Source organism: Enoplosus armatus, chromosome 4 (assembly GCF_043641665.1).
Source record: "Enoplosus armatus isolate fEnoArm2 chromosome 4, fEnoArm2.hap1, whole genome shotgun sequence".
Classification (NCBI taxonomy): Eukaryota; Metazoa; Chordata; class Actinopteri; order Centrarchiformes; family Enoplosidae; genus Enoplosus; species Enoplosus armatus.
Window position 1 is genome coordinate 1,362,501 of NC_092183.1, and position 10,565 is coordinate 1,373,065.

General features: G+C 42.5%; 2 protein-coding genes across 3 annotated transcripts in view; both read left to right on the top strand.

The window, feature by feature from the left end:
• The window catches only part of LOC139283969 (protein-lysine 6-oxidase), a 7,274-nt gene extending 5,961 nt beyond the window's left edge, over positions 1–1,313 (top strand). The window contains exons 5-7 of one of the 2 annotated variants that reach the window (XM_070904086.1): positions 106–201; positions 344–459; positions 1,155–1,313. In XM_070904086.1, the coding sequence (XP_070760187.1) occupies positions 106–201; positions 344–459; positions 1,155–1,161 (219 nt within the window). In that variant the 3' untranslated portion in view covers positions 1,162–1,313. Of the gene's footprint in view, positions 1–105; positions 202–343; positions 464–1,154 lie in introns of those variants that run through there. The other variant, XM_070904085.1, reaches the window with a different exon arrangement.
• A 5,069-nt stretch (positions 1,314–6,382) lies between these two features.
• LOC139283729 (ladderlectin-like) lies at positions 6,383–7,983 on the top strand. The gene is made up of 5 exons (XM_070903756.1): positions 6,383–6,479; positions 6,919–7,037; positions 7,400–7,534; positions 7,624–7,735; positions 7,916–7,983. Exons 1-5 carry the CDS (start codon positions 6,413–6,415, stop codon positions 7,981–7,983), a joined length of 501 nt encoding a protein of 166 aa, XP_070759857.1. The 5' UTR covers positions 6,383–6,412.
• Positions 7,984–10,565: the final 2,582 nt, after the last annotated feature.

Below are 10,565 nucleotides of genomic sequence, written 5' to 3' on the forward strand. Positions count from 1 at the left end.
ATGATGCAGTGAGACATAGTTAACATTTAGTTATGAATATGTTCAGTGTACTGAAGTTGTTTTGTGTGTGTGTGTGTGTGTGTGTGTGTGTGTGTGTGTGTACAGGGTTTGAGTCCAGGTTGCTATGACACCTACAACGCTGACATTGACTGTCAGTGGATCGACATCACTGACGTCTCTCCTGGAAAATACACCCTGAAGGTCTGTTAGCTGCTTTGATATATTTGGTTTCCACCAAATGTGGATTAATCCGCTGCTGAAAATAGTCCCAGTGTGCAGTTTGCTTCAGGGGGGGTGACCTGGTGATGACTGCTGTATGTATTAAGTTGCGTCGTCCCGGCAGGTGACCGTAAACCCCCGGCAGCAGGTGCCAGAGTCCAACTTTAACAACAACGTGGTTCGTTGTGACGTCCAGTACACCGGCACCGCCGCTCACGTCTCTGGATGCACCATGACCTCGTAGGAACTCTTCTTCTTCTCCAGTTATTCGTCTGAGCTTCATGGCAGCTTTACTGTTTCTGCAAAGACAGAGGGAGCGTCAGCGTACACATATAAGACTTTATATTGTTTTATAGTCATCTATCTATTTTAAATTCACTGATCTCTGGCGGCTCTCGTTCTGTAACATCACTCAGTTCTTGCTGGTTGATTTCACAGTTTTTTCACATCTGAAATTAAAGGTTGTCAGAATTTAATGATAAGACCAAATACATTCAGTGTCTCACACCTTTAAGGGGTTTCAATTAGTGTGAAAACTCAATTAGAGTTTTTGAATTTGGTGGCTCTTTCCAAAAGCTAGAAATAGTAGAAACAAGCCATTCAATCTGTCATTTTAATGGGATGTAAAAGCAGCAGCTGTCCCATCGACAGTATATCTGTCCCAAAATGAGCCCTTCATAGCAAACACAGCAATCCTACAAGTCAGGCACCTTTTTACTGTCTATTATATGTTCCTCTGATGAAACTAATTCAGGGGTTTGTTCCTTAAAACAGCTGAATATTCATCTGGATGAACACAGAGAATATGACTTCTTAAAACCTTGTGGTTCCCGTTAATTTGACCGAAAAGAGAAACAGGACGTAACGTTATCTGTCTTTAATGATCAATACTTTCTGTCACTGCTTTGATTCTGTTGTGCTTTTGTTTCTTGCAGCTACTGAGATGAATTCTGCAGCGTGAGCTTGAAAACGAACACATACGGAGGAAACAGGCGACGCTATATCAGGATGAAGCTCAAAGTCACGTGTGACTTGAACAATTCAATTATTTCCAGATTGAAGCAAAAACGGATGATTAAAACTCCTGAAACAGATTATTGTGGTCGTGAACTGATGAAGAGAGCTGGAAACATCTGCAGCAGCGTCTAATCAAACTGCCAAACATACGAACCATACCTGCCAAGCCAGTAAATATTAGCTTTATTTATATCTGTATACATGGAGAGGAATGGGTTTCAGAGTTAGTAACATTGATCAAGTTTAGAATGAATGTGAAACATCTTTACCGATTATTTACCGTCTGTTTGGTCATTTAGTAACAGTATTAATTAACATTATCGGCAGAACGTTTACTGATTTGAGGACCGTATTCTTTTGTAAGATATAATTTAAAATCCTACAAGTTTATATCGATAATCCATATTACCTCCTACAGGTGATAGATTAGCAAGCGTTAGCAAACGTTAGTTAGCTAAGATAGCCAGATAGTTGGCTACCAACAATTACACCTGACAGCAGGAGGTGTGAATATAGAACAACTAATACGACGTCATGTGGTGCAATACCTGTTTTAATTTAGTGACGCGTTAATCTCAATTTAGAAAACACTATACTATAACTGAGCTAAGGCTAGGCTAGGCTAGGCTAGGCTAGGCTTGAACTTGCAGACAGGTGGTGCAACAGGATCCTGCACTTTACGTGAGTATTTCTATATTACAGAGAGAGATTTTCCTCCGCATTCATCCGACAGCTGGAGTTACTTTTACTTTTATATACTTTGCAGATTTAGTCTTTACATTAAGCTCATTTTGACAAAGAGGCTATTAGATTATTTTAGATATTTTCTGTTTTCCACGTGGGGGCACAGTTACGGACACTGACTGGGTTCATTTCAAACAAACGTCAGAGGGCAGCGGTGAAGGTGAATTTGTTAGTTATAAAGGTTTCATCCTTTACATTATAGTTTCTCTCTTTTGGTTTAGTTTTCTCATCGTCTATTTTACTTTTTCAGAAGGCATCTTGAGAAAACAGAGATTCTTTTCTGATCTTAATCTCTGATCGACGAGCTTTCTAATGATCAAAGAATAATCGTTAGAATAGTTACTTACGTGCATGTTCTCCCCGTAGACTTCTTTTATACGATATGTGATATAACTGACATCTCAATGTTAATTTAATGTTTTAGATTTGAGAAGTTGCATCATCATTTTCAGAGATTATTGATCACAGCAGCCGTTTCTGTTTCATTATTAGTGGTGCTGTAGAGTAGATCTCTGAGATTTGGTGCTAAAGGTGGTTTTCACAAACTGAATTTAAGCAAAAAGACTCAGCATAGGGACTCAAAGTGAGCTGCTGGACTTCCAAACTAATGTGTGTGTTTCTGTTGGTGGACGCTGTATGCAGTGTATGTACAGTGTGTATACCTGACAGCCTGTAGCCACACATACCTGCAGAGCTGTATACAGTCGGGCTCACATGTCATGTTAGCAACCTGCTTCGTATCACATTAATAAAGTTTGCTTGATGTGAACCGCGTTGTTGCCACAGTGTACTTCCATCCGCCTGTTTTTATATCTCAAAAAGGTTTTTGCAAAAGTTGACAAATGAACAAAGACGTGATGTCGGCCACATGACCTGGGAAACTTTCACAGTATTTAAACAGTGTTTTGAAAGCTGTTATGTCACCTGAACAAATGATAGCACCAATCAACGGACAGAGATCTTTAGATTACATGATCACAAGCAGAGTGCTGCAACAACGTGAACTAACAGGAGCTCAGAGTCGAGGTCATCTCCACTGCTGGTCTATATCCTGCTTCAGGTTGTTAGGCTCGTTCAAGACAAGCTTTTCAAAGTAAGCTTTTGAGTTACCTTCACGAAACGCTCCTAGTGTCAGAAAAAGTGTACAGACAGAATAAAACCAATCTTGACCTCTTGATCATGTGACTAACAGGAGAGTTGGTAATGAGTTTCCAGTTAACACTGAACCTGCTTGAATGGAGTGCAGCCAGCACAAAAAGGTCATAAGTTATTTGGTCATAAACCAAAGTGTTGGACAAATTAAAATGTTGACCTGATGATGGCGCTAGATGAAAGGTTAAGTGATCAACAAAGTTATTACAGTTCATCCTGAGTGGAACATGAAGGTCTGAACCACATTCATGCAGTCTGGTTCTGCTCGAGGTTTCTGCCTCTTAAAGGAAGCTTTTCTTGCTTCTCGTGGTGGGAACTGTTGGTCTCAGTAATAACATCATAAAGAGTCGGTCTAGACCTGCTCTATCTGTAAAGTGTCATGAGGTGAGTTTTTTGTGATTTGGCGCTATATAAATAAAATTGAATTGAATTGAAATCTCCACCTCATGGTGGCGCTGTGGGGAAAAGTCAGGGAATAACCAAAATCAGTTGGATTTAATCTTCTGAATGTCTGTACAAAATTACACAGCAATCCATGCAGTAGATGTTGAGATATTTCAGTCCACACCGGCTGTCTGACAGACCTGCTCCTCCAAGATGTTGATGGGGAACGAGCTGACATTGAACATTTAGTGCTGAATGAGAATGAATAATAAAAATACACTCATTAAATTCTTGTCGGCTGTGAGTGAGTGGATATGACATTTAGCGTGCCGGGCTGTGTGAAGTTTGTCTTAACTCAGCTGAAATCATTGGAAATGATTGATTTGCTTCAACCAACAAACAGGAAGAAATCTGGTTTCGGGTCACAGATGGACACACATTTGCACTTGGCATGTAGACAAACACACAAGTACACCCACAACACACACCGCACACACACACACACGCACACACACACACACACACACCACAAACAGGACAGCATCTCCAAGTTGTTGGACGGGGACATGTTGCCTGTGTCCTTGCGGTGTTGTAATGTCTGCCCACGCTGTAGCTCAACATTTGATCTAAGTGGTTCCAAACTAAACAGGTCAGTGTTTGAGGTCGTGTTCTGTGCACGTTGTGAAATCTGCCTCAGTGGAGACTTTTCATAAATAAAAGTTAAATTACAGTATTCATTCACAGATTAAAACACACATAAAAACATGCAACAAAGAAGACTGAAGACTGAAAGTAGTGCGACGTGGTTTGCATGATCTGTGAAACACTTGGGGACGTTCTCAAATGGAAAGTCACAGAGAAGACTGGAAGTCGTGTGCAGTTAACCAGGTGACAAATAACAATGGATGATTTAGAGATGTAACGTGTGATTGCTGCGATAATAAGACGATCATGAAATGTCCCTCTGAACTCTTTTCCAGTCTGTTGTTTTACCAGATGTTCAGGTGTACTGTACATCGCAAACACTAAGGATTCCCATGTGGAGTGTATTTTTGCACCTTTTTAACCCTTTCACGCATAGTGGTCACTACAGTGGACAGCTATTCAAAAGCTGTTTTCTTGTATCTGCATGGGTTTTAATGGTGTAGTTGCACATCAACCACCACAGTGGACGCTGGTGCGTCATCCCATACACTGCCACCCACTGGCCAGCCATTGTAAGTGCAACACAAATGTCTCAAAACCAAGATGGCCAACGGAAGGCCAGGGACGCTGAGCAGCTCAGGAATAACTTGCCAATCCTTCTATAGTAGGAGACCCTTGCAGGTAAATAAAATTTGGTAACATCAAGTAACAACTAAGGAGTAATACAGTTGTTAAAATTTCCATTTTATTCATTGGTGTGTTAAATACATATTTCTTCAGTTGAAAACTCAAACGCATGCTGTCCACCCGAGTTTTTTCATGTCTAAAGAGAAATAAAAACACTCTGAAATCCTGACTGAGGCTGTCATAATTCATGCATGAAAGGGTTAAATATATTTGACACAAACATTTGTCATGAACTTGTATGCATGCTTGCACAAGCTAAAAGAAAGACGACCCAGGTTAGTTAAAATGACCTTGTAGATTTTCAAAAGATCTGAGACCTTTTTTCACTTGTAATATCTGACAGGATATGAATGCCTTTATTTTGAAACTGAGGGAAGTTCATTGATTTCCACCCAATCTGAAAGTGGCTACAAACAATATTTTTTTATAACAATAAAACTCATAGTGTTGAACAGTTCCCTTTAGCTCGTCTTTATTATACCAGAGTTCTGCAGTATGTTTATGCCAGTCAATGTACACCAAAATGTTCCAAACAGTATTGAGTCAACAGGCCAGACAACAATAATAATAATAATAAAATCTGATGATCAGTGAAATAAACTGAAATGTCTTCTTGAAGTTTTGCTAACAATCGTGTAAAACACACACAAGATGTTGTCCTGTGTCCTTGCAGGACTTGATGTCAGCCCACGCCATGACGGAGTGTGTGGGCTTAGAGCTAATATTTGAGGCTGTCTCATCAATAAAATGCGGCCTCCTCAACCACTAAAATACATTCATGCATTTTAATACAATTCCACGAAAAGCAAGAATGTTTCCTACTATAAATACACATAAGCACTTAGACCCCCTATGATTTAAAAGTATATTTAAATATCGGATCTTATGGAGTCCCGAAACCGACAAAAGACAATAAAAGTTTATTATATGAGTGAGAAATATTTTAAAAAGTGACAGTTTTACCTTTAGACCGAGCTCATTATGTAGGATGAACCTGAGCTCACTGAAAGGTCAACGTCAGGCTGAGGTTTCATGAGGAAACATACGGTCGTGAGCTGTTTCTAAGAGCCGAAACAGCTGAGTGACGTCGAAACTGGCCACATTTTTGTATGATCTCAGCAGTTCCTCATGTCTTTTTTTAATGTACAATTTGATTGGGCAAACATCTATTGGAGTCACCCACGCCTTTTAAATTAGTGCACAGGCAGGTGACAAGCTTCCAGGATCCACTAAAATATTTACTTTTAAAAAACCAACAGTGTGGGATGTGCTGCCCTTTGAATTGTTGACCAGCATTCAAACTGATAAGCTTTAAAAAAAAAAGCCAGTGTATATAAAAGCTGGTCTTTTCTCTGGTTCAGCAGCTCCACACAGGAAGACCACCGGCTGAAACTGAGGAAGAAGAAGAGGAGATCATTCTTCAGCAGGTTTGCTTCCACTCTGCTCTCTTTGGTCTCACTACGGCTGCTCTGCTCGCTTCAACTCCCTTCAGGATTATTAATAAACTCTTTCCTTTTACAGCTAAATCATCATCTTCAACATCTGCATCATCTCCACCAACAAGATGCTGACTGTGTCTCTGCTGCTTTGTGCCCTGATGGCTCTGGCTGGAGCTGATGGTGAGTGTCAGTGTTCAGGCTCCGTATATATATATCTATAGATACATGTATAGATACATTATAGATACATGTATAGATATATTTAGAGGTACACATATAGATAACGTGCTGAAAACCATATGACTAATAACTCAGTGAATCAGCTGTTTTCACCTCCCCCAATGAAGCAAACCAAAAGAGTAAACATTTTATAAAAAGGCTGATGTGACCAGAGCCAAAGTCAACAGATTAATGTGCAGGGTAGGGGTGGGGGGGGGGGACTCCACAACTACACTTTTATGTCCTGTTAAATGACACAATATTATTACAGAGGACGTCGCAGCCGCTCCTGCAGCTCCTGCAGCTGCTGCCCCTCCTGCAGCTCCTGAAGCTCCTGCAGCTCCTGCAGCTGCTGACCCTCATGCACCTCCTGCAGCTGCTGACCCTCATGCACCTCCTGCACCTCCTGCAGCTGCTGACCCTCATGTACTTCCTGCAGCTCCTGCCCCTTCTTGTTCTGAGGGTTGGAGTGAGCACAATGGTCGCTGTTTCCAATTCGTTCCAAGAGAAATGAGTTGGGCTGACGCTGAGGTAATCAGGACGTTTCCTTCAAAGAGATCTTGACAACTAACAAGACTGAGAGTCTGCAGTCATGCTAGCAGCTCTGTGAGGCTGTAATTAGGCACCGAGCTAAATGCTAACGTCAGCATGCTAAAGCTGTTTAGCTGTCGCTAAAAATCAACTCACTGTGACCAAAGACAAAAACCTCCTAATTACAGGTGCCGGTGTAAGCAGTGACCACAGTACAACACTGAAGTAGTCTTCCTCCACCTCTTCTACAAATATTCACCTCAACCAGCCACACCTCCACCCTCCTGCTGGTGGAGGAGACGACCACATGTGCAGCATTAGAAGTTCACGAGTGTCTGTCTGTCTGTTCACGTCCCCTGTAGAAAAACTGCCTGACCTTGAAAGGAAACCTTGCATCGGTGCACAGTGTGGAGGAGTATCAGTTCATTCAGGCGATGATAACAGCACAGACTCAGGCTTCTCCATCAACATGGGTTGGAGGCTCTGACTGCCAGCAGGTAGAGTATCATCCCAAAGGTCTGATAGATCACGGACAGGATGACCCTTTTGAACTCCTACGTCTTTTCTCTTGGCTTCTGTCTTCTAGAACAATGTTTGGTTTTGGAGTGACGGCAAAGTTTTCTCGTTTACATTCTGGTGTTCTGGAGAACCGGAAGATAGATTTGGAAACCAGTCTTGTCTCCAGATGAATCATGGAGGTAAATCACAACACATTATTTACCCTGACGTCCCAACAGAGTTAAAGTTAACAAAAGTCATGAATAACAATCTTAGTTGTTGAAATCTTAAGTGATGGATGATGAACGTGTGAGAAACAACAGCAACGTGTCTCTCTGCGTCTCCGTCTTGTGAAAATAAAGATATTCTTCTGTTCACAGGTGAAAACTGCTGGGATGATACAGTGTGTTCCAACACACTCCCATCTGTCTGTGCTGTCGACCTGTAAGAGCTCCGGAGCTGCCTCACCTGTGTCGTCAGTCTCATGTGTAATCACAGCTTCAATCCTCTGCTTCGCTGTAACGCTGAAGGGATGAAGCGACGGGCGACGCGAGCAGCAGCTGGACTTCCTCTTCTTAATAAGAGGAGACTGAATGTGTGATGAAAAGAAATCTTTAACACAACCTCATTCTGCAGAATGCACAATTAAAAAGGAGGAGCATTGAAACAAGCTGGTCTCAGATTCTTTTGTCAAATGGAATCTTTTTAACTGTCCTGCGTCTTGACATCTTATGGTGTTGCACAACTTTATGGACAATATGTCCGATAACAATATTTACTGTCACACATATATACGTCTTAACAAAGTCTGTGTGCAAGGAGCCCCAAGTGTCAGCCCCCAGGTTAAACTTACTGTCTGTCTTGATATTGTAGAGCCTATTCAAGAAACATGCAGGAGAGTGTTTCTACTGCACTGTCACACAGTCTTTTTCATCTTCATCATCATGGTCATCCTCTCATTTATCCTCCCTCTTTGTCCCCAAAGTGACGTCACATTGACCCAGAAACATCAGGTATGATAGTAAAACAGTGACAGGGACCATTTTACTGCAACATGAAGACTTTAAGTACATTTAGCAGATTATACTTACATACTTTAACAGCAGTAAGGTTTTAAATGCAGGACTTTTACTTGTGGAGTACTTTTAGTGTGGTATTAGTACTTTTCCTGAAGTAAAGGAGCTGAGTACTTCTTCTTCCTCACTCACTGTAAATGTGCTGAACATTTAAAAGTCCAGCTCTGCCCTCTGCTGCTGTAAATCCGTGGCCAGTGTTTCCTTTTCAAAGAGACATTTTCATTCTTTTATTAGACAGAAAAGACAGAAAAGAAGAAGCTCACAGCTGTTACATAAAATCTCTGTGAATTCTAAAAACACAAAATAATCTTTTCCAACATGAACGTGAACTTTGTATTGTTTTATTCTAATGCTAACATACTGTGGAAGTCACATTGTTACTGTGGCTTCTGACACCGTGACGTCGTCCACTGCTCAGACGTGAACACACCTTTTACTCCAGGTGTCCGGAAGCAGCCCCCCCACCCCCCCCCACCCCGCCTTGTATTCCGGACTCTGACCGTGGAGCGCCTGCAGGAGACTGTCACAGACAGACAGGTGAGTCTGTTCAGACGTTTGAATGTTTGGATTAAAATAAATAATATATTATAGTTTTCTGATTTAAAAGTAGGTCGACCACCATGTGCTCTGTCCCTCAGATGCCCCCCCCCCCAGGGAGAAGCGTAAGAAGTTGAATTCATGTTTTGTTCCAAATGAAAGTGAAAGTAAAGTTTGAGGAGCACTCCCAGTGTGCAGTGAAGGACACACAGCGCGCACTTCTTCATGACTGTATGAAAGCTGTGAGTGAAGGCTGAGGCGTCAGTTCACGCTTGGAGTCGCACGAACTGATTAAAGTTGAATTCATCTGCATTCATCAACGTGCAGCTGACCGAGCAGCAGAGGGCGCCACTGAGCGGCTCTGTCATTGGAAACATGTCATTATAAAGAATTCTCCTGAAAGCTGAGGGTCTCCAGGACCCCAAACACAACCTCAGAGTGAAGTGCTCCTAAACTTCTCATCAGGCTTCATTTCTGTTTGCAGAACTCCAGGATGCTTCATGTGAGGGACAGTCAGTCCCTCAGCTTTCAGTGTGGTGCCTTCACTGTCCTGGTTCTCCAGACTGTCTTCCTCTCCCTGATACGCTCATGTGGAGGTAAATAACACACAGTCTGCCTCACTGGAAATACAATATGTCCTCTGCTGCACAAGTTACATGAACACTTTGTTCTCAGGTCAGTCGGAGGTGCTCTGCCCGTCTCAGCCGGTAGTGGCAGTAGTTGGTGAGGACATTATTCTGCCATGTTACCTGAATCCTGCCATGAATGCTTTTGGCATGACCGTGGAGTGGGCGAGACCTGACCTGGACCGCAGATTTGTCCTCGTGCGTCGTGATGGTGTGGAACTAGAGAGTAAGAAACATCCGTCCTACGAGGGACGAAGCTCGCTGTTCACCGATGAACTGAAGCACGGAAACGTTTCACTGAAACTTTCCAGAGTGAAAATATCTGATGGGGGAAGATACAGATGCTTCGTTCCAGCTTTGATTAGAGCCTCTACCCTTCAGCTGGTTGTAGGTAAGTGGGCACATTTAGTGCTTTTTAATGAGGAGGAATAATCCACAGAAATCCACCACAGAAACTTCTACAGCGTCTCACCTTCAGGTGCCGTGTCCTCGCCTGATGTCCGGATGACCAGCAGCAGCAGTGGAGCGGTTTTACAGTGTGACTCTGAAGGCTGGTATCCAGAGCCGGAGGTGTCCTGGCTGGACGGTGAGGGACACCTCCTCCCTGAAGGACGTACAAAGACAGTCAGAGGTCCTGACGAGCTCTATACTGTCAGCAGCAGAGTGACTGTGGAGAAGAGACTCGGCAACAGCTTCACCTGTAGAGTCCAACAGAAGACCATCAACCAGACCAGAGAGACGCAGATCCACGTTCCAGGTAAATACCATTTATATGCTGATGATGTGATCAC

Coding starts and splice junctions, on each gene's coding strand:
- LOC139283729 (XM_070903756.1), top strand. CDS start 6,413: ATGCTGACTGTGTCTCTGCTGCTTTGTGCCCTGATGGCTCTGGCTGGA. Junction 7,535..7,623: donor GAGGCTCTGACTGCCAGCAG/GTAGAGTATCAT, acceptor TCTGTCTTCTAG/AACAATGTTTGGTTTTGGAG. Junction 7,736..7,915: donor TCTCCAGATGAATCATGGAG/GTAAATCACAAC, acceptor TTCTGTTCACAG/GTGAAAACTGCTGGGATGAT.